The sequence below is a fragment of the Anser anser genome (assembly GCF_964211835.1).
Source record: "Anser anser genome assembly, chromosome: 4".
NCBI classification, from domain to species: Eukaryota; Metazoa; Chordata; class Aves; order Anseriformes; family Anatidae; genus Anser; species Anser anser.
Window position 1 is genome coordinate 16,725,059 of NC_139724.1, and position 23,211 is coordinate 16,748,269.

Below are 23,211 nucleotides of genomic sequence, written 5' to 3' on the forward strand. Positions count from 1 at the left end.
TTTCTATGGGTAGGCATTGTAATACCCTAAGCTGCTCCGTGTGGCATACATTCGTAGAGGATGAAATTTCTAAAGCCAGTGAAAAATGGTATTTGTCCACTCACTTCTAAAAGAAAGAGATCTCAGTACCTGAAGTCTCTAGGCAGCCCTGGGAATGCAGCTGTCTCAGTGGATTTCAAGAAACTGCCTGAGTGTACACAAGCTGTACGTTCATGTGTGTAACATATCAGCGGGTGCTTTTCTGTTTAAAATAAATTTGAAATGAAATGATGATCACAGACTATGTAACTAGGTAAACATCACAGAGTTGTTCTTCCTGAGTGAGTGAAATGCTAATTTATAAGACATGCAGGCGTGCATCTTGCTTAAAGCTGCTGTATGTTCTCGTTGTGTCTTCTCTTCCTTTGGGAGGGGCAAACAACTTGCAGGTCCTAACTCCTTTGGGTATGTGATCAGCATCTTTATAAATCACACAAAAGATTCAGGTGGGAAACTCCCGTGAGCAAAAGCATCAGACTGGGAATGTAATTAGGGCAGTGGATTTCACTGATAAGGGAATATTAACAGAGAGTTGGGTTATAAAACGGAAATGTGATATTTCAGTTTGAATTATCTTTTTACTACACTGTTGGAGGGTGGTTTGGGGAAATGAACTGCGAGAGCTTCTGATGGATATTTTGCATAACAGAATGATTAATGCTGTAGGGAGAGCTGGAGTGAGTTATAATAAATATGGCTTCTGAATTGGTAGCCATGAGGGGTACGTTCAAAGATGGGTAAAAAAAGCACAATATACAACTAACGAGTTACGTGGAGAGCAGCTAAATTATATATAGCCAAGAGTAGGAAAGACTGGGGAAACATAACTTTTTTCACAGATTGTGTTAACTCCCAAGCAATTAAATTACATTGTAAAATAGTAAAAAAATATATGCCATTTATTTTGATAATATAGTTCTTTGTCAGGTTTTTATTTCCTTTGTGTATGTGGATGGAAGAATGTTCACATTTTGTGTGTCTCAGGGAAACCGATAACCAAGGTTTTGATACCCTTCTCTTGGTGGGTAGCGCGTGGCTCTTTGATTAATCGTGTCGAAATAATGGTTTTAGAACAAAGTCTGTTGAATATCACTAGTGACATCTAAATTCAGACCTTGCAGGCATACATGAGGAAAGCTGAAAAACAGTGGGACGTGCTCCCATCCTGCTCTTCTCTCTCACATCTGCAGTGGAGCCAGTGACGTTTCAGTCCAGCTGAGAGCCTGTTTCTCAGTACAAAAACCAGAAATAAGCTGAATGTTACAGATACAGAAGCTATATACCCTTTGGAGTAGGAGCTACGAGCCAGGGCATACAGACTTTCTGTACAACCTATGATACAGAGGATTTTTTACTCTGTCTGTTCAAGAGCTCTTCTTCAATTAAAGATTTCTGTTCAGAGAAATCGGTTGAGGATACTTCTTGGTGTAATAAGTGCCCAGAAGAGCTAGAAAATAGCTGACCTTGAAAAATTAGTGTGCTGTATTCTGATAGTTAAGTTGTATCCTTGAGGGGAAGATGGATAGTCTGCTGCAGTGCTTTTAAGCCTGATTGTGTCTCACTTCTCTCTTGTCCTTTCACAGGAGCTGCAGAAAGTGAGGCACGTCCTTTGTGCCTGCTTTTCTGCTCAGTTTATCAGACGGGCAAATTTCAAGGTTTCAGCACAATTTCAGTGTGCTGGTCAGTGGGCAGAAATACATTTTGGGCGTTTGAAGTCAAGATCCTGTTTTTTGCTTGGCCAAGTATTTCTTCTGTGTCCTTGTACAAGCTGTTTGATCTGCCCTTTGCCTTGGCACACAGGAAATAAAATTTCCCTGTGTCACTGGGGTGTTGCGAGGTTCTTTGGTGGTGTATAGGAGCTCTACTGCTGAATCTGCTTGTCTCACTAGGTGGAAAAAGATGTAGAGTTGGTGGACATTTGTCTTTGGATGCTCATTAGTTGTTGAAAAGGCAATATCTTTTCTTTGTTTTCTCACAAGTTGTGCCCTGGCTGTTCATCCTTGCTTTCCCCAGGTGAAGTGGTGCTTCTGGTCCCAATGCCAGCAGATGGCCCAGCAGACTCCTGGCAGCTTTTGCCTGATGGAAGAGCAGCTTCTCCTACAACTTCTTTTACCCAGCAGGACATCAACGAAGGCATTGTGTGGTACAGGCACTCTGGAACCCAAGTAGAGAGTGACTCCTTCCAGTTCCAGGTACTCCTCCCCTTCATATTCCCAGGAGATCACAGAGCGGTTCTGCAGGCATTTTTCTGTGAGATTATTTAGTCTATCGTTCCCTCTATCTTTTGACACAAGGTTTTTATATATACATGTACATGTATAAACAAACACACACGCAAAGACGCATGTAAATATATATATATACATATTTACACACAGACCAGTTATATATAATTATAACATATATACATATTTACACGCAGACTTATGTGTATATAGTTGCACGTTGTTTGTCTGTAAATGAATGCCCACGTGTTGATCTGTCAGGGTGGATGCACTCCTTTTTTGTATTCCTGGGAGACTGTCATTCGTGTCCAAGAAAGCTTTCACTGTGTGTGAATCACCACATTTGATCTGTAGCAGTGGAGCCAGCCAGCTACCCACAGTGTTGAGCCTCATGCGCTGGCGTTAACCTTCCAGATGTCAAGTCACAGGCCATATTGCAAATCTGGAGAAAACTGTCTTTCAAATAGCGTCTAACATTTGACGTATTAAACTAATAGCTGGTCTGACTTCCCATAGAATAGTCCTATTTCAGGAAGAAAAGGGTTTTGTAGAAAAGGAGTGTTGTTATCCTAGCACCTACTAGCTTTTGTCGGCAGGAAGGTGATCTCAGAGCAGGAGTCCCCAGAGGGAATGGGCAAGCAGGTGTGCACTTCTAATTACCATGAGAGGAAACCTGCAGGCTTGTAGCAGCCTGTCAGAGGGACAGTGTAACCAGAGACTGATAGTTTCTGTGACGTTGATCACTTCTCCAGTGGCCCTATGCCTGTAGGGTAGGATTGACCCTTGGGGACGCTCTATTGATGTGCTTGGGGTTGGTGTGAGAGGAATCATCTTTTGGGGAAGAAATGGGAACAGGAAATGTTTTTTGCCTGCCAATCATTAGAAGAGGTAACAGAACAGGTAACAAGATAACTCCCATAACTTGTCATCTGCTGTCCCCTTTCCCCCAGCTTTCTTTGAGATAAGGCTTATCCCAGGAGACGAGGGAAAAGCCAGGATGTGGGTCCAGGTGGCTATGTGTATGGCTGTCCTAGGGATCCTCCAGCTGGGTAGCAAATCTGCGCAAGGAGATCCTTGAAGTCCTCTGGCTCACGCTTTCCTAGGGCATCCCTGCAAATCCAGACCTGAGTGAAAAGGCAGTGTGTGTTACTGCAGCTCATATCCTGGCAGTTTTGATGTCCCATTTCAGACAGTAGGTTTCACCCCTTGGTACTACATAGCAAATACATCTCCCTTTCCTAAAACCTGTAACATTTACTCCAAGTGGAAAGTATTCTAAGTGCCTTTTTTTAAGTTGTTTGTTTTGCAAGCTCCAAAACCAAATAGCCCTGTTGATTTCTGCAGTCTCTCAGCTAATAATTAAAGTTTTGGTGTAGAGTAGTTCTTCTTGCAGGCAGACAAAAAGGTACAAGTATTCTCCAGCAGATGTAGCACTAAAATAAATCCCACCTCCCCACAGGTTTAATGGCCATAAAATCCCTCAGACAGGTCCTTGCTGTTTGAGTGGAAGGTTTAACAGCATCCCATAATGCTAAGGCAACACGAACACTTGCATGCAGTGTTTGCTACATCTGGTTTAAAACTCAGAAGCTGTTACTGTAGCACCGGAGGGGCAATTAAGGTAATTTCTAAAGTAATTAACATAAGTGATAATGAGGAAGTTGTGAGTGTTGATGTTGAACAAGCTAATCTTTAGCTTAATTGCCATGTTCCTCTTATAGAGTATGCATTTTGCATGAGTTAAATGTTTGGTTTTAGTAGGTAGCGATAATTGTACGGAGAGCCCTGCTGAGAAAGGAAGCTGTGATTAGCCGGGTGACATCAGGAGACCATAACACATCTGTCTGAGCCTTGAACTGTGGCTTGGGGCGCGTCAGAAAAAGCTGACAAGTTGTTTTCCATCAGTACTTTGACAATCACTGTTCAGATGACAGGAACTCTGAAGCGGTCCAGCAAATGGCTAAAATAATTCCATTCTGTTCAGCAGAGCGTTTTTAATGCATTTTCTTGAAATTGTGTGCTGAAGTCCGTTCTGGCTGACAGAGGGATCTCCCTGTTGAAGTCAGGTGTGGACTTTCATCTCTGCTGACAGATGAAGCTGTAACCAAGTCTGACGAAGAAGGAGGCTGTATTTCTGTGGGGGCTTGCCTCCCAGGATTGCTGTGAACACTTGGAGGCATATCTCTATGGAATGGTTTTGGTCCTTTGAATTTTTGCCAGTGGAATAGTACTTGCTTTATATATCATTAATATGAGTTTGCTACTATAATTTAGATACAGTTGACTTAGTTTTGCTGCTGGAGTGCCATATGGGAAACCTTTATGGGGTTTCTCTGAAACAGAAGCACATCCTGTCTTGGGAGATGTTGGGATCATGGGGAGTCGCTGCCATTGTTAGAAAACCAGTTGTTTTCACCTCATCAGCATAATGGGCTGTCATTTTAAGGGTGAGAAGAAGGTTTAAAAACAGATAATCTTTTCTGTTCTTGTGATGAAGAGTTCCACTGAAGTATACAGACAGTTGAAGTAAAACTGAGGCAGCGACTGGCAGAGGTCGGAACAAATAGATGAGGGTAGAGAACTGTCAGACAGACATCCTTCATATTGTTAATAAAGAAGTGAACCACTTATGGACTGTACAGGCAATTATGGAGGAACTGGTTACTGTTTGAAGGCCTCAGTGCCCAGCAGTTAGCATCCACGTGTGCATTGGGTTGGTGTCTGCTGGAACGGTGCGTGTCTTTGCCTTCACAGGCTAGGAGAAGAGGAAAAGTATGAAACTGGTCTTGAAATGCAGTGATGTCCTCTGCCAGGTTTCTATTCATGTGATCTTCTATTCTCAGGTGTCCAGCTCTGCCAGTCCACAAGCCAGCTTGGAAAGCCATGTCTTCAATGTTGCTGTTCTCCCGCAGACACCCAGAGCTCCTCAGCTTTCCCTTGGCTCCTCTTTGCACATGGCTGTAAGTGTGAAACATCACTGACTGCTGGTTTCAGTGTTCCTTGCTGCAATGCTCAGTGACCAAAGCCTCACATCGAGGAGTAACCACCGAATGTTGATTTCTCTGCTTGCAGTAGTCTGTGCAATTGTGCTTGGTTTGAAGATTGAATCCAAGGAACAGGGTGTATGCACCAGATAGATAACTAGAGTAGAAATAATAATAAAAAAAATAAATTAAAAAAGCTAGATAGGCTGGAAGAGAAAGTGGTTGAAAAAAAAAACAAACACCAAGAAATAAAAAACATTAAAAGGTAAAAAACTCAGAAGTGCTGAATATACAGAGTGGAAGGGATTGGGAAAAGATAAAATCTTTAAACATTTTTTATGGAATTCCTAGCAATTTCAAAATACGGATTTCTGAGAAGCCATTAGGAATGGCAAGAGAGAAAAACTGTGGATTAGGGAGACATCTTGCCAGTAATTCCAGTGCAAACTTTATTTATTGGAACAGTAGCCCACTCACATCAGAAGGTTTTCATCAATCATTGTAACGCCAGGAACACAGGTTACAAACTGAACTATTTTTTCTTGCAGCATCGATTCTGGGAACAGCCATTTTGATAACAGTGGTCTCTCTAACATAGTTACATCCCTGATTGTGTTAATTTAAAAGATGACCTCAAAGTTTAAAGTTGGTTTTGTGAGCCCTCCAATTTTGGTGTGTGCCTTGTCCGTGCGTCCTCATCATATGTGGGTGAAATCCAGCTTTCCCCATTCTTTCTCCTGCTGTCTTCTGTCACCTCTTGGATCCTATATGGAGGGATCCTGAGTGCATGGGCTGGAGGAGAACTACAGGGCTCTGCACCTTTGTCATCGGGAAGCTCGGAGAGCCAGGATCTGAGGCAAGGAGTTTGGTTCAGACATCACCTCAGCCACCTAGCCTTGCTGTGGTCTGTGGGGCTCTCTGTGGGTGCCCAGGATCATAATCCATCCTGAGGCAATGGCAGTGAGGCGGAGGAGGCTGTGATGAGAAAGCAGAGAGAAGCACTTGCAGGAAATGTGTGTGGAGCTGTGGCCAACCCTTCAGGCAGGAGCTGCGTGCTGAGAGAGCTGGGGCTACAGGCTTGACTGTAGCGTGCAGTCATCTTTGGCACTGCTCATTCCTGTTGATTTATTTAGAGCATGCGAGGTGCCAGCAGTATGCTCAGCACTGTCAAGTAGAAAGCCTGTGCCCATTGGCGCTCCCTGGCAGACAAAAGCACGCTGCGAGGCCTGTGAGATGCAGGAGGGCAGATGTGGCAGGCGTCCCAGGGACAACGGGTCCCCAGGAGCAGCCTCCTAAGGGGACGCAAAGGACCTCAAAGCCAGGACAGCCTGCCAGGCATGGGGCCAGAAAAGACTGAAGGAAGCAGTGTGAGAAAGTTTAGTGAAAAGTCCTGACACAAGGGCCTTGTCGGGATTTAAAATAGTGGTGACCTTTCACAGGCAGTAATAAAACATGCTCAGGCTGCTACTTGGAGCAATAGCCAGCAATGTATCTTTCTTCTCTTGACTTTTTGTTGTTGCCATTATTGACAAAATTGATGGCAGAGGTGTCTGACTAAGCCATGTAGTGCTGGATTTTATAGCTAATTAGACACCACAAAATTCAATAGCGCCGTAAAATACGTTTTAGTGAGGGGCGCCTCACAGCCTGCAGGTCCTACCTCTGGGAGAGACAAATAGGCCTTGGAGGCAGCTGTGAGGCAACCATAACGTTAAATCTTTTCCTTGCGTCAGTGTGATTGAGTTCTGCTCATCCATCTTCAGACTCCTTCAGAATGAGACTGTCCTCTCAGCTGAAGAGAAAGCACAAAATGTGCAGTCTTTCCACACCTGTAAACGCTGTCTTTGAGTGTCCTACCAAGAAAGGTCAGAGAAAGTTTGGTGAGGCTTTGGTGGTTAATCAGGGCAGACACCTGTGCTGTTTTTCCTGCCTTCAAGTTACCTGTTTCCCCATACTGATACAACTGAGGGCAGGAGCCTGAGCTTTTGCACTTGCTGAATGCAAAGAGATTGGCTTTGTGAAGGAGACAACTTTGTAAGCATATGAAAAAGTTCTCCTCCCTTCTCTTCCCAAGGCGGCTGCATGAAAGGGACACCACCATTAATTTTAAGCCTTTTTTGTACAGAGGCTGTATATAGTGGTGCTGGTATCACCAGTACACTTGGTGGCTTTTGACTCCAGTAAGATATGTGACTCTTGCACACCTAAGAAGGGTTGTCGTGGTTTTATTTGCTGCTTCACGACAGTCATTCATAGGCCGTAGTTTCTTTTCTGATGCGTTTGCATGATGATACTGAAGAGAGATGAACTGGGGGTTTGGTGCCAATTGTGATGCACTGAGCTGTGGCCAGGGAACCTTACCTTCCTCTGGTGTCCAGACCGGGCCTCAGGAGCAGCAGAATGGGACGCAGGTTTGACAGTGTGGCCATACAGGCATGAAGACATCAGGATTCAGTGGGCTGCGCCTGATGTGGTGGGTGGAAACCTGTCATTTGCTCCTGAACCTGATCGTCTTGTGCTCTGACGCAGATGAATTAATTGCCCTTATCCCTAATTTAGCTTGTACTCCTCGTATTTTGTTATTGATTAGGATATTTTTCATACTCAGCTGAACTGTTTAATTCCGTGACTTCTCGTAGCTGTTAATTCCGCAGGATGAAGGTTCGTGAATACATGCAAGTAAATTGCCAATGTCCACTTAAGTCTGTTCATGCAGCAACGTAATTCTTGTAACAAATTGCCCACCATTGACTAATGATAACCTTATAATGGAAGGATCAGGACATTTTTAGGCAGATTTAAAAAGAAAGGGAAAGCTTTGGTTCCTCTGTATTCCTGTGGAGAAGGCCAAGACGCTTTCAGGACTTTTTAAAAAAGCGAATCCAGTCCAGCTACCTCAGACTATACCAGAAAACTAGCTAGGAAATGAGTTATATCCTTGGCCAGGGAGTTTTTGATTAAAACAGATTTTTCTTCGTCTGTTCTTAGTTGCTGTAGGCAGAATAATGAAACTCCTTCAACTGTGGAGGTTGTGCATCTGCGGGGTATGGAGTGCACTAATAACACTGCCAGTTTGCCAGACAGCCTGAAAGTGTGAGGGTAAGCTTAGAGGTACAGGAAGAAGGAGGTGTTTGTCTCCTTTTTTTTCAAAAGGTTATAGACCCTTTCTAATTCTCCAGAAAGAACTTAACAGAGGTGAGCCTGTATAGTGTTGTCTTCTGTTGAGCATGATGGTACTCTACTCAGGTTCTGCATTGCACATTCAGTTTGGCTTATAGATGAGCTGAAAGTGAGTTTAGATGGTTCCTAAAAGCAAATTTTACTCGTTATTAAGCTTTATTGTCCTCTGTAATCTCATCCCAATTAGTTCCTATTCTGCAGGAGTTTGGAAAACTTGTTAAAGGTTCAGCCCATCTGTTCCTTGTCAGTTTTAGGTCTAAGAACCACACCTTTACATTCAAAGACTGTCTTACATTGAAGTATAGCAAAGCAAATTCTCACTTGATGCAGCGAGACTTATCTTGCTGAGTCTTCTCATGTCTCTGGCATTGATGCTCTTGGTCTAATGTGTTTATCGAGGTGCTGGAGGACCGTGTGACAGTGATTGAGCCCCATCACCTCTCCTTCGTAGACCCAGAGATTCCCAGTGAAAAAATCCTGTTCAACGTGACTGTCCCTCTCCTTCCTGGACAAGGCAAGTGTAGCTGTTCAGAACATGGCAGCTTGCTGCTGAATTAATTGTTATACTTTCTCAGCACATCTAATTTTTTTTTGTTTGTTTGTTTGTTTTTCCTAGAGTATCATTCTGTGGAGGCATCTGCTAAGCTGTTTGGCCTCCTTCATTAGCTTTCAAACACCTTGTTTCTTAACCCAGTTTCTCCAGCTTGTTTAGGAGTAAGCTGCAGCACAGAGACATTTTTCTTACTATTGTCTGGAATATACTGAATGTTGCACGCCATGGCTTTCTACTTCTAGACTCACTAGTGAGAGGTATTTGAAGAAATGGCTAAGTGAGGAATCTATTTTAATTTCTCATGTCCTGTATTGGTAGAACCCGTACTTGGTGCAGTCACAGCCATCTGACTCATTCAGCAACAACTGAAGATGTAAAAAGAAGTATCAGGGAGAAAAAAATTAGCCACGTCCTTTGGTATCTGGTTTTAAAATTAAAATTGATTCCTTCTATTAATACTGAGCTCTCTGTTTCTCTAGGTATTGTGGAGCACAGAGACAGGCCTCTCTCCCCAGTCAGGTATTTCACTCAGGCAGATATAAACCATGGCAAGATTGCTTATCGTCCACCGACTGCAGCTCCGCACTTGAGAGAGATCATTGCGTTCTCATTTGCAGGTAAGGATTTGAACGTTCTTTGCAGCACCAAGTCAGGCTGCTGGTCCTCCTCCAGTCCTGGAATGACTTTGTGGTTATTTCCATACTCACTAGGGCTTGTGGTATGAACGATATAAAGTATATGGGAATCTGCTTTGTGGGAACATTCCAAAAGTTCACCCAATTCTTGTGACCTCAATATGATTTTCCTTCTTGTTCAGTATAGCAACATGCAGTGAATTATTGGAATATGGCCATGTTCACTACAGCATTTAGCACTGTTGACACTAACACGATGCTGCACTGGTCAAACTGCTTATCCAGTGCTTTGTGGTTAGGAATTACTGCTCCTCCTGTGCTTGAGATCTGTGCTGCAGTGCGTGTTTAGTCCTTGAGACTGAGACAAGAAATGATGAGTGTGAACTGAATCAATTTAGCCAGGATATTAGATTTCTGCCATCAGAGGGATAACAACCTGGAGCAGGAGACAGAGGGGCAAACAATGTGACAAACCTCAAGCATGTTTGACCAGTTGATACCTAGGATTGTGTGATGCAATTCGATGCATCACCATGCCCTCCACTGGCACCAAGGTGGTTTTTCACAGACTGAAGGAGGGCAACACGTGTTCTCTCATTACCTGGAGAGAAGGCAGTGGAAAAGAGTGCTTTCCTTGGTAAGGAAAGATGTCTGGTTGAACAACAGCACTTGCTTTCTCCAAAAGCTGTCTAAATTCACATCAGTATGTTCTAGCCATAATTACTGTGTGCTTATATTTATCCCGTCAGGTCTTCCAGAGTCAGTGAACTTCCGATTCACAGGTATGCAAACCTTTGGCTCTTTCCTGCTTTCCAGAGCAGTTTTCCTCCTTGTGCCCTTCACGTTGCCTGTTACTCCTTGGCCTTTCCTCTTCTGTAGGCACATCTATGGGCAGTCCGTAGGAATTTCTGGAAGTGCATGTGCCTGGAGAATACTCATTCATCTATGTCCCAAAGTGTTTTATAGAAGCCAAGATGCAGTTCAGTAGACAAATCTTTTTCAGTAGTTGCCTCAAATGTGTCCTAAAAGCCTCATTCATTCCTGCTTTTCCTCCAATGTGAACAAGGGCATCAGTGGTTTACTCTGATTTTTTTTTTTTTAATATACCATGGAAACTTTTCCACAATTAAATTGCTACTAATAAGCTGCTTGCTTACTTAATACATATTCCCCTTTCCATGTACTACTTAGCACAGGTATGCAAAGTGATCCACTAGCAAAGAGAAGTGCATGTTCTGACTTACGAGTGCACCCGATAGATATGTGGAACATAGTATGTACATAGGCACACACGTACAGACTTATTCAAGTTATGTTTGTCATACTAAGATTAGTTAGGGACAAAGATAAATACATACTTCTGGGTATGTGTGCATTATGTTTTATGTCCATAGATGAAGGTGTAAATTGACAGGGTGGGAAGAAAGTCAGTAATGCGGGGTGGTGATTTGTAGAGAACAGTCAATTTCCAATGTGAGTCCCTGAAAGAACATCCCTACACTCGGGCGTGGTTTCTGTCTGTGCCTAGTGTCTGATGGAGAACACACGACCCCGGAGATAGTGTTTGTCATTCATTTGGTCTCTGCGGAGCAGCAGCCTCCAGTCTTCCAGATCACAGCTCCGTTCCTGGAGGTCAGCCAGGGGGGCAAGGCCACCATCGGTGAGTAGGGTGGAAAGGGTGAGGTGGCAGAGCTCTGCCTGAGGCACGGTATTTACTTCCAGGAGGCCACATGGATGGAGCAAGGGAGAGTTTTGGTCTCATGCAGCTCTGTCCATTCAGCCAAGGAGCTGTGCTAGTGCAGGTGTAACAGGAGCCACTGAGAAAACTGTGCAGTGGTGCCTCAGACAAGTGTCTGAGCATGAGGCAGTGCTCCTTGGTATGTGGTGTGTCCGTTCAGTGGCTGAGTCTTGGAGAGCATGATAAGGGATATACTGCTTCTTTACTTTTCCCCTCTTAAGTGCTGTTGCACTGATTTGTTTGGCATAAGCCACTTTCTTGTGGTGTCAGGGGGTTTTCTGAGACTTTTACAGATAGCCCCCTTCTATATGAATACATGCACATCTCATAAACTGAGGGTTTGTATAGCTGTCATGCTGGCAATACTGTGACTCAGGTGTGCAGTAAGTTCTTTGATAAATCAGATCTAAGCATTGTCAGGGAACTAGTTTTTTCCATGAAGGCAGCAAGCCCTTGGGCTACGGATGCTCCAGAATTACTTGACTTTCCAGGTACTGATTAAATTAAAGCTTTTTGGCTCCATTCACAAAAACTGATCACCAAACTTAAGGGATATTCCCAGTGCAGTATCTGAGGGTGCCGAAGCCTGTGTTCTCTTTCCCTGGCACAGGGATCCAGTTGGCTGTGAGCGACACAGATACAGCTCCTGAGGGGCTCTTCTTTGAGCTTGTGAAGCCTCCCCATCATGGCATTGTGCTCAAGCAGGGCGCAGGTGTGCAGGAGCACATGGGAGCAGGTGAGTTGAGCAGAAATCTTCCTCAGTGCAGGGGAGGAGGTGAGCATGGGCCTGTCCACGCGGCTGGTTTAGTTGGGCAGGAGGAGATGGATGCCTCTGACAGAATTCAATATGTCAGTTCTTTGCCTGGAAGAGTGGGACTGCGGGAGAGAGTGCGTGAAGGATGTTTTCCTGTTTGTTGTTTAGTTCCTGGCTGAGTCGGTGCATTTCTTGTACCAAGTATGTGCGGGCTGGTGGGCAGTTACTGCGTTGTGGTAAAAGTAACCAGCTGCTAAGCAAAAGGGATGTTTTGGTTTAGGTGCCAAATTATATCTGAAATAGTACTCAGTAAACTTTTCTACTGAAGTCCAGGCAAAGCTGTGCTGATCAAGCAGTCAAATACTTCTGTGGAGTTTTACTGTTGATTTTGGTGGCAGCAGTTTTCCAGTGTGTGATCAGATGAACAAATGTTGTCATTAAGAAAGGAGTGCAAACAGAGATGTAGAGAGGGAAGCCTTATCTAGTTATGACAGGCATGAGCTTACAAAGCAGCTGGGAAGAAAGGAGGATCTGTGCACTTCCAGAGAACTGTCACTGGAAGAGTCCCAAAGAGTGACAGTGTCTGGAAAACAGTTAAGGTTACAGCTTTTGCTCTGCCCTACATACATACTAAGTCCTTAATAAATGTCTCCATAACTCACGGCTCAGTAAGTTTGGCATTAAATGCCAGGTAAGCATGTGATTAAGTCTTTTGCAAAACTGGGGCATTATGCCATTTGAATTGGATTGGTGCTCTGAACGGTCTTTCTGACTCGTGCATTTCTTTTTGGGAAGGCGACACCTTCACCTACGAGGACGTCACTCGAAATGCTCTGCAGTACGTGCACGATGGTTCGTCGGCAGCAGAGGACAGCATGGAAATCTCTGTCACCGATGGTGTCACCACAGTGACCACCGTGCTGCGGGTGGAAGTGTCCCTGCCGGATAACAACGGCCCACAGCTGGCCCCGGGCTGCTTGTTGGCAATCACCGTGGCTAGCAAAAGCTCTGTGACTCTCTCTCGATTGCACCTTGCTTATGTTGTAAGCTGTCATCTATTTCTAAACCCAGTGAATGCTGGCAGCATCCCATTCCTAATCCCCCCACAGACCCCTTGCCACCCACACCTCCCTGCCCTTAGTGTGGATTCTTGGCAAAGAGCTCAAGTTTTTGACTGTCTCCTGACTATGGCTGCCAAAACGGGGATAATAGACTCTTTCTTCCATCAGGGTTTTAAGGCTATCCCTGTTTGACTGGAACAGAGGTGAACTGCCATGCTAACATGAAAACTGAGTTAATCCCAGATTTTTGTATCAAACAGACTTGCTAACAACACACATGGATTTGCTAGTTGATAATCCCTTGAAAATTTCTGCCCGCTCACCCCCTTCAGAAATTGCCTGCTTCTTTTTCTGCACACGCTTGAGGGTTGGTTTTTTTTTTTTTTTTGAGCAACCCAAGATGCTGTGCTCCTTGTTAGCTTGGAGTTTGAGTCAGCGTTTGTGTGTTGTATGAGAGTCATCCTGCTGGTACAGTTCAGGGAAAGGTGTTCTGCTTGTGGCTGATACAGCTGCAGAGACACCAGCAGTGGATTTGGGGTATGCAGATGTGCTCTCCTTATGGAGGAGGCTGGAGAGATGACAGTGCACGTGTGAAGCTGAAGAGACCTCGTGTAGTGGCTGTCAGAGAGATGGTTAGGGATCTGCAGGGAGTCAGGTAGGATAAGAAGGCAAATGAATGCTTTTCTTCCAAAGGATGTGTCTGGGTATAAGTCATGGGTCTGTCCTGTTCTCCTTAGTAGGCAGAAGGCTGACAAGGGAGCTGTTCAGGTTTAATCTGCGGAAGAGAACAGTCACAAGAAAGAGGATTTCATTCCTGATCTGTATACTGAGAAAACGATTTCTGCCTTGGGTCTTATCTTTCAGGCAACCACGAAAAACTTTGATAAGAAAGATGACATCTGAGCCATGAGATCACAAAGATGGTTATACTCTGTGTAGTTAAAAAGAGCCAAGAATAGCTTTTAGTTTAATACGAAATTGGCCTTTGCAGCATCGCTTCACGTTAACCTTTGTTTTACTAAGAACTGAATTTAGCTGTGTCTCTGTCTGAAGCATTGATGGGCAACAGTTACCCCCTCTGCCACGTATCAGATAAATTCTGGCTCACTTTTTCTGGAGTCAGGAAAAACATATTACATAAAGGGTCCAGTCCACTAGGAGGGTAATTTGAAAATAAAAATACCGGGCTTATCTCTGGGAAACTGCTTGATATATTTTCCTAAAAACCATTTTCTTTCTGTTTTTAGCGGAGGGAAACAAAAGCTAATCCTGTTCTGTGTTGGTTTTGTTATTTTTCCTTCATCTTCAGGACAGCAATTCTCCTGACTCAGCGATAAGAATCCAGTTAATATCTCTGCCCACATATGGCACCCTCTTACAGGCGTCTGGCTCTCATGATGAAGAGCTTTCTAAGGTTTATAATTTCACCATGGAAGACATCAACAACCAGAGGATCAGGTATCAAATAGCTATTGTCCTTCAAGCCACGCCAGTTAAAAGCTCAGTGGGCTTTCCACAGGGAACTCAGGGCTATGTTATGCTAGTAAAATATGTCAAAGATTTTTCTTCTTGGCTATTGTGTCCTGTGAGACTCCAAATGAGAGCTTTTCCAGTGCACAGTTAGGTATTTATGCATGTCCGAAATGCCAGTAGTTGGTGTACCTTCAAATTAGGAATTTTTTTTGTCTGCAATGTCATGGTGATAATTAGGGTAGGCAACATGAAAAACAGTGGTTTCAAAGTGCTCAGGGAATGAACGGAGTTGGGAACTGGAATACCACTTCTTTTTGAATTCATTTCTAAAGGCAGGGATTTGGCGTTTTTACCTGGCTGTCAGCAAGACTCCCTGACACAGATTGTGCTTTGACTTACAGTTACTCCACCGTATTTGAGACCAGCAATCAGCCAGTTACGGACACTTTCCACTTCACTGTTTCTGACGCTGACAATAACCGGCTTGACAGGCAGATGTTTACCATCACTATCACCTCTGCCCAGACGGTGCCATCGCTCATTGCCTTTGCTGACCATATCACTGTAAGTGGCCACCCAGGATACTGGAAACAGTGACAGGAATGTCTTCTGTGGGGGGAATTGAACAGTTCTCCTGGACTGAAGGCAAATCACTGTAGGAACATGGTGTTAATACACAGTCTTTTGAGTGCTAAGAGTCAATAAATTACTTGGAGGCCAGAGGGGACTGACAGTACTGCTGCATCCCTGAACCTCACCTGCTCACATCCGTTCTAGTCAGGAGCTAGCTTCTCCCAAGGGTGTTCCACTGATGTCAGTGGAACAAGTCTGACTTACTCCTGTTTAATATTTGGCCCCTTCTTTCACCAGCTTGTATTTAAAAGATGAGCAGAAGATGAGTCTGAAAGCATCTGGTGCTTTGGACTGATGCAAAACATTTCAGACTCCTTATCAAAGCCTTTTGAAGTCATTTCCCTCTTTTTCAGCTTTGCATTCAACCTCCCTTGCCTTCAAAAGGTTCCCCTCAACAAGAAAAGCAGATTTTGCCTTCCAAGAGGTCAGCATGACTCTGCTAGTTCTCTTCTTCCCCTGATAAAGCACTCACAGGCTCCTCTTTAGGGCCAGGCAGGCTTTGTTCTTCGCATCCCACCTTGCCTCCCAGCAGATTTCATACTTAACAGATTTGGGGGAGGATGGGACAAGACTTCAGAGAAATGAGAGCACTGTGAGGACCAGGGAAGCCTCCTCCATGGAGTGATGCTGCAGGCTTGTTCAGTAATGATTCCTGTGGTGCTGTGTGCATTGGCTATAGTTCTGTTGTATCTTTTTGTTTTCCAGGTGGATGAGGGAGGCAGGGTCCCGCTGCTGGCTCATCACCACTTAGCTGCTGATTATGATACTGCTGCCAAGGAAGACCTGAGGGTCACGGTTATCACTCTGCCCATGTATGGCTACATTGAAAACACTAAGACAGGTAAACGGGGGCATTGAGAGCCTTTTCAAGACTGTGCATTATATTTTCATCATCCTTTATTCTGGCTGTGTTTGTTATACAGAACAAACTTCGCTGAATTCCTCTAAATGTCACAGTGAGATTTAAGGGTGGGAGAGCTGTGGCACAGCATGGCTGGTAACACTCAATTTTGTCTTTGTATTACTATGGGATCTGTGCTGGACTGTCCAGAGATTTTCATCCAGGAGGCTTGTCTGCTTAATCCTATCAGTGGTGCTAACAGCAATGACATGTATAATTTCAGTTAAATCAAACTTCCCTTTGTAAAATATCACCATGGCTTGGCCAGTGGGGCAGCTTGTTACAACTGTTACTGCCTTCCTTCTGGAGTGCATGGGCTCCTAACCATTACACATCACCCCTCCTAATCGTGCCCTAGGAGTGCACTCCGGTTTGTGCCATTTGGGTAATGGTGAGCCTCTCTCCTCGAACAGGCCACAGCTGGGTGATTTTCTTGGGTTTTAGTTTTAGTTTTGCAAGGTGCAGTTTGGTGTAGTGATTGTGTTGAGGCCAGTAGGCACACCAGCCATTTTCTCATCACTGAAGAATGTCATAAGCAATTCTGGGACGTGGGCTTGCTGGCACTGTGTGTAGAACTGCAGCTTTCCTAATGTCTGCTCTAATGCAGCAGATGGACCTACTGCTGCTACAAAGGTCATAAGTTGAGTGAAAACCATGTTATAGGAGTGAACATCCTTCTACATACTTCGGTGTGCCATTCCTCTCTTAATGCTGCTGCTTTTATTTTTAGTTTATCAGTGAGCTGAACATTCTTTCACCAGAGGCATTCTGTTGTGCAGGTGAGAGTTTTGGACCGCAGGGTGCTGTGACCACAGACGCGTCCTTTTCCATTCAAGACGTTCTAGAGAGCAGCATTTACTACTTCCAGAGCGTCCATGAAAGCATCGAGCCGACAAGCGATGCTTTCAGCTTCTACGTGAGCGATGGCTTCAGCCAGTCTGAAGTGCACAGCATTAACATCACCATCCAGGTGCGCCTGTGCTCTCTGGCCGTCAGAACCCTCTCTTGACACAGACACTTGGCTCTTAAAGTGCAGCTCCCTCGAATTGCGAGCTTTCCTCACACCTTTGTAACGCATGGGAAGTGGATTAAAGAGAGTTTCCTTCCTCCTATCTGTTTCCTTCCCCTAGTACAGGCCCATAATTTCCCTGTCACACCAGAGAGTAGTTGTGCATTGCAGCCTCTTCCCCAGGGCTTATTTCTCAGTTTTCTCCTCTCTGTTAGAAGCCTCCACAGTGCTGGAGAGATATGGAGAGACTGACGTAGTCCATGCATTGGTACCAGCAGCAGTACTGTCATTTGGGAGTTTGTATTTCATTCAGGTAGGCAGCAGTCATTTCCCCTTGGCCATTTCCCTTTTCTGACTGTGTCCCCTTGGGATCTGTGCAGCGGCAGAACGATGAGCCCCCGAAGATGGTGCTGGAGCCTGTCAGAGTGCACGAGAGCTCGAGTGTGGTTGTTACCAACGCCTCCCTCAACCTGCAGGACTTGGACACCCAGAGCAGTGAGCTTGTCATCGTGGTTACCAAAAGTCCTGAACATGGTAAGTCCCGACAAGGTGGGGTTGGAGCAGGAACGTCTGTCTGTGCGTCTGTGTGTGTGTCTAATACCCCTGATGTGAGACAGAAGCCTGGCATGTTTGTATAAGGCACGTTTAGTCCATGTTCAGAGCAGCAATTGTGCTTCAGGGCAGACCTGTTCTTTGAGGGTTTTTCCTATTTGAGAGGGAAAAGGGGGACTGCACCCATTTCCTTGGGAAGTTCCCTTTTGTGTTACCTTGTTTCCTAAACTAGTGGGGCCTGTGTGCCATTTTTCAGATCTCACGTATGTAGCCAAATTCTTAGCAGTTTTGGCAACAAGCAGAAAACTTCCTCAGTTCTTCCTGCAAGGCCACATCCACTTCCATGATTTTCATGCATCTGTCGTTTGTCAGGTCATCTCCGCAGGAGGGAGACTGCTGCAGAGCCCCCAGAGCATGGACATGTGCTGTCTCTGGGCTCGTCCTTCACCTACCAGGACATTCTGGATGAGCTGATCGTTTATACTCAGAGCGGTGCAGCAGCACAGACAGACGAGTTTGGCTTCTCCATCACGGATGGTCTCTACACGCAGACGGGGAGGCTGCAGTTCTCCATGGAGCTGCCAAAGCAGCCGCTGCCCACACTGGCTGTCAACAGGGTCCTGCAGCTCCCTGCTGGTATGGGGAGGGGGGAGAATGGTATTGCTTGTTTAGGCAGCCCCCTGGGAGACACTTGTCATCTCCCACTGAGTGTAATTACAAGGTGTAGGTGTGTGCTTTTACCTCTGATTTGACTGGGAAGGTCTTTTTAAAATGATCTTCTCCTCGTAGGATCAATGGTCTGTTACAAGGGAAGGGGGCAGGGGAAAAATAATCACAGGCAGAGATATTTTCATGTTATTATAGGAGGGGATGCTGTAGTTAAGCACTGCCTCCCCAAAACAAATGTACAGTCCAGGGCTTTCTGTCTGTTAGTTGGGAAGGGACATGTGTTAGAGCACCTAACCGCAGTCCTGACAGACAGCTGCTGTCTGAGCCTGCTCACCTTTCAGAAACTTGCCCTGCACTCAACTTTATTTCACATTTCTGAAAATGTGACAGCTCTAGGTAAGCTGTAATGGCTCTGTGCAGGGCTGTTAAGAAGAAGTATGCGAGGTTGAAAACGACTCTTCCATGCCTGTAAAATGCCCACACAGTTTTTAGCCCTGCATGCCTAGTGTGCAGGCAGTGGAGGCACGAGCAAAGCAGATGCCTTGAATGCTGCTGTGCCACACTGAGCATCCCGATGGAGGCTCTGGACAAGCCACGTCCTCCTAGATGAGCCCTCCACTTGTTTTACTTGTGGTGGAGTTTTCCTTTCCCCCCCTAGAAGTACAGCTTCCTTGGTTCTGTAAAATAGGACCTCACCTACTATTTATAGGCTATCTAGTCCAGTCTAGACAAGTCACTTGGCTGGGTTGGCTGAAGCTGTTTGTTAGCTTTCTCTTTCTCTGGCCCAGGCTCTGCAGCACACCTCACAGCTCAGCACTTGAAAGCAGCGGCTATTTATCCAGATGACACGATGATCAGATTTGTCATGAAGAAGGACCCCAGCGTTGGCCGTCTGCAGCTGACTAATATTGATAATCCAGTCCAGATCTCTGTCAAAGGACCTGTCAGAAGTTTCACCCAGGCTGATATAAATAAAGGTGAGAATGCCTGACTTCAGATAATCATGGCAAGTAAAATGTGGCCATATCTTTTTGAGAGGGGAAGGATGATTTGAAGCAGGGAAGGGAGAGGGAAAGAAGTAAGAAGATAAGGTTGTTATGATAGAGGAGAAACACATCACTAAGCAAGTGTTAAAAAGGCTCTCTGAGCAGGACAGAAAAAATAAAAGGGAAGAAGTAATGAAACCCAAGTCCAGGAGTTGCAAGTCTCTTCACTTATAGTGCCAGCCTGGTTCCAAACTAGGAATTAAATGAAGTTGCCTGTAATAAACCACCTCTTTTCTCCTGTCCCCCTCTCCAGGGCAAGTGGTGTACAGTCACAAGAAGGGAGACCCTGGTGGAAATTTTGCCTTCACCTTTGATGTGATCGATGCAGATGGCAACAAATTGATGGACCAGTTTTTTTATATTCGTATTTTAGGTAAATTATAGTGCTGAAGTTATGTTATCATTGCTGCAAAGCTCAGGCCTTCATAGATTTCCATCCTACATGTACAGCAAGTCAAGATGTAATTCTTGAGATGCGGTATTTATTCTCTGTTAATTCAAAGGCCTTTGAAGCTTGGGGTATGGGGAGAGTTTGAGGATGTAAAGATTAGCTCTCTAGCTTCTGACAAACTTGCTGAAAAAGACAAAAATTACCCCATACTGTCTAGATTGTCTTAAGACATTTTTGCCCCCTCCATTGATCACAAGACCCAGCATACTCATTTTGGAATTCCCAGTCTGGGAGGGTTCCCTTCAGAGGAGGGCGTTTGTGTGCCTGTTGTCTTTTGCTTGAGCACAAATACCCAGTGGGAATAACACGAAGGGAAGGACAGGGACCACCTCCTAACTCAGTCTGTTTTGCATTTAACCCTTTCAGAGGACAGATTCCCCCCTTCCATCACTGCTAACAAAGGGCTGGTTTTGGATGAGAACTCAGCGAAGAAGATCACAACCCTGCAGCTCTCTGCCACCGACCAGGACAGCGAACCCGCCCAGCTCCAGTACAAGCTCACCAAGCAGCCGCAGCTGGGGCACCTGGAGCACGTGGCCTCCCCAGGTTAGCAGGAGGGCATTTTGCTTGGCTGGGTGCTCCTAACAGCAAAGCTCCAGCAGGGCTTTTGAGCCACCCTCCCTGGTAAACAGTTACTTTTAGTCCCCCTCTTGGCCACTATGTCCCTTGATCCATAAATTCCAGCCTCATGTCGCAGCTGGGCTTTGCAGAAAGGAAGGAGACTAACCAGTGAGTTATTACAGAATGAAGATATGTGGTGGTGTGATGGATATGCTAGATAATGAAGTCTGGCAGTTCAGGAGGTTTTTGGTCAATCCTGTGAAACTCAGAACAAGAATTCCATGCAAACGTGATCTGAATTTTAGAGTTGCCTTGAATGCCCCATTATCCACTAACAGTATGAGTGTCGTACTCCTCCCTTCTGAGTTGGTCTAAATCTATACTGTCATGTAATACGCTCCTCTTATTTAGATTATGCTCACCTAAGATACAAGTCTTCTTAGAATTAGATTTCCCCTTGATGGGACATTAAAGTGCAAATATCTTCTGTGTTTTCAGGATGCAGTCAGTCCCTGTAAAGCTAAGTTTTAGTCTATGGTTTGCTTCATCATCTCACAACATAAGATGTGCTCTGGCAAACAAGTTGAGAGGGCAGGAATAATGAATGAAGTTATAAATAAGCAAACCCCCTGCTGTGAGAAAATTAAAAACTTGCAATGTTTTTGTTTGAGCTGCAAACTAAACACTGTGTCTTGTACTTCTGAAATCTGAAAGAGGTGGATTAGGGATTTTATTCCTCTGTTACTTAAGATGTGACAGTTCTGGTTTCTGTGCTTTTTGGGGTCCGTGGTGGACTAAGAAACATGCAGGGTCACACATGGTGAAATAGTTGCTTTCATGATTTAAATAGCCTAAACCTAAGGAGGGAGGACAGGAGTCCTCAAAAGAGGACACAAAACTTGAAAGCTAATGAGTTCAGAGGAAACCTTGGTTAATCATTCATTCTTGGGTCATTTATTTATACCAGGTACAGTGTCTTTGGTGTTGTGGTCAATAGTTGTCAGTAGCCATTTAATAAATGATAAACTAGTTGAAAACCTTTTTTCAGGGTTTTTGTTGTTGTTAAGAACAGTGAAACTTGACAAATATAGCAATGAGAGTTAAAGGCTTGGCTGCTTTTTTAAAAATGCTTATTGGGTGCCTTGCTGTGTTAAGGGGTTAAGGGGTGTAGCTGATTAGCTGTTACAGGTCCGGTCGGATTCAGGGTACTGAACTATCACGATCACAGATTCACCAACAACGTATCACGCCCTTACTCTAGTCACGTTCTGTGAGAACTATCACGGCTCGGAGCAATGCAGTTAGGTGCAATTTATTACAGCAACAGGTACACAGGTTCTTCGGATTGCCAGCGATAATTTACTGTCTGCCAAAGCAAGCTAGCATGAATGAAATACACAGGTGCACAGCCTGGAAATTAACACGTTAAAAGGCACAAAGACTCTATAGAGATTTCTAAGTTTCCGCGGAGACACCCGGTGTAACCAAGTGTTCAAATCTCACCCAAAGACGTCCCAATGGGGGGGGAAAGAGAGGCTCAGCCCGTCGACTGATGCCAGGAGTCAGGAGGTATGGTGTCTTTCCTGATGATGGTATCTTCCCCGACGACGGTATCTTCCCCTCTCTCTTAGGCCAATTTATATTATTTTCTATCTTTTAGGTGGAGCTTGAGTGACTCTAGTCAAGCATATCTTAGTTCTGATTGGTGAAAAGTTTTCCCGTCTCCGTTTAAAGGAATAGGCTCCGAGAAATTCAGAGCGCGTGCTCAGTGAAGGGTGGTTGCACCTTGGAGGCGGGTAGCTTTTGGGATGGAGGTGTGTTTTGGTTTTATAATGGCATTATAATGAGCAAAAGTTTACTAGAGTACAGCATTTGTCAAACCATGACAGATCGTTGGCTCAGGGTAGCAAAACGTGCGGCTTATCGGTCTCGGTGTGTACAAGAACAGTCGAGTCCCCATCTCATCACAGAGCCTAGCTGTGGTGTCTCCACTCCACTCTACGCTCCGTACTGTTCCTTAGAGCCAGCACACCAGGTTCCCCCAGTGCGACAGCATCTGAGGTTGGAGGCCTAGGGAACGCTCAGGTAATGCAGCTACGCCCTACCCTGAAAGCCTCTTCAGTGCTGTACATTTTCTTTAAAATGTGAATGTTACTTTTATTTTCCTAGTTACATTAGGCAATTACACCACACTGTGTGTCACACGTAAGGACCTGCAAAGATCTTCGTATAAATCAGTGCTGAAATTTGGGCTTAGTCTGTTCTAAATGCTGAGGTATGAGAAGGGGAAAAGAGCAGAGAGTTTGAAGGTATTTTAGAAAGCTGCTGTGAGGTTGGGAATCTTGCCCATGGTCAGTGACGCTGTGGTTAGATCAGTCGTGCGTGGCAGTGAAAAAGTAAAAAAAAAAAAAAAAAAAAAAAGATACCATCTACTATTTTTGTAATGGCTTTTCTCTTGCTGTGAGCCAAGCAGCCCATCCCAAATGGGGTGTGCTGGCAGTGTGAGGTGCCATGGTATAATTTTAGGCCTGTGAAGAAGTTTGCAGAAGGGGTGCCACTACGTTCATTTAGCAGTTGTGCAGAGTGTGTAGGAGGCTCCGTGCTAGCTAAGTCCGTGGCTCAGTGGAGATTCATGGTACAGCCTGAATTAAAGTGCAACAAGCCAAGACTGAGTGCTTATGGCTACAGATGTCCAGATCCCTGTATTTTTCCTCTTTCTATAGCCCATTTTCCCCTATTGTTCTTTT

The 23,211-nt window shown here is 44.8% G+C and overlaps 1 protein-coding gene and 1 long non-coding RNA gene across 2 annotated transcripts in view; one reads left to right on the plus strand and one right to left on the minus strand.

Moving 5' to 3' along the window:
* FRAS1 (Fraser extracellular matrix complex subunit 1) overlaps positions 1-23,211 on the plus strand; it is a 161,520-nt gene that overhangs the window by 112,543 nt on the left and 25,766 nt on the right. Inside the window, exons 30-46 of the mRNA XM_083833103.1 lie at positions 2,053-2,231; positions 5,108-5,224; positions 8,828-8,942; positions 9,461-9,598; positions 10,366-10,398; positions 11,145-11,276; positions 11,965-12,090; positions 12,904-13,151; positions 14,479-14,627; positions 15,044-15,206; positions 15,981-16,116; positions 16,956-17,146; positions 17,566-17,719; positions 18,110-18,373; positions 19,195-19,383; positions 19,706-19,825; positions 20,270-20,449. Of these exons, the coding sequence (XP_083689229.1) occupies positions 2,053-2,231; positions 5,108-5,224; positions 8,828-8,942; positions 9,461-9,598; positions 10,366-10,398; positions 11,145-11,276; positions 11,965-12,090; positions 12,904-13,151; positions 14,479-14,627; positions 15,044-15,206; positions 15,981-16,116; positions 16,956-17,146; positions 17,566-17,719; positions 18,110-18,373; positions 19,195-19,383; positions 19,706-19,825; positions 20,270-20,449 (2,634 nt within the window). The remainder of the gene's footprint in view (positions 1-2,052; positions 2,232-5,107; positions 5,225-8,827; positions 8,943-9,460; positions 9,599-10,365; positions 10,399-11,144; positions 11,277-11,964; positions 12,091-12,903; positions 13,152-14,478; positions 14,628-15,043; positions 15,207-15,980; positions 16,117-16,955; positions 17,147-17,565; positions 17,720-18,109; positions 18,374-19,194; positions 19,384-19,705; positions 19,826-20,269; positions 20,450-23,211) is intronic.
* LOC310898340 lies at positions 938-23,209 on the minus strand. Its single transcript, XR_014583206.1, has 3 exons — positions 21,968-23,209; positions 6,909-7,101; positions 938-5,405 (listed from the first exon to the last, which is right to left on the minus strand). It is a non-coding gene; the product is annotated as an uncharacterized lncRNA (long non-coding RNA).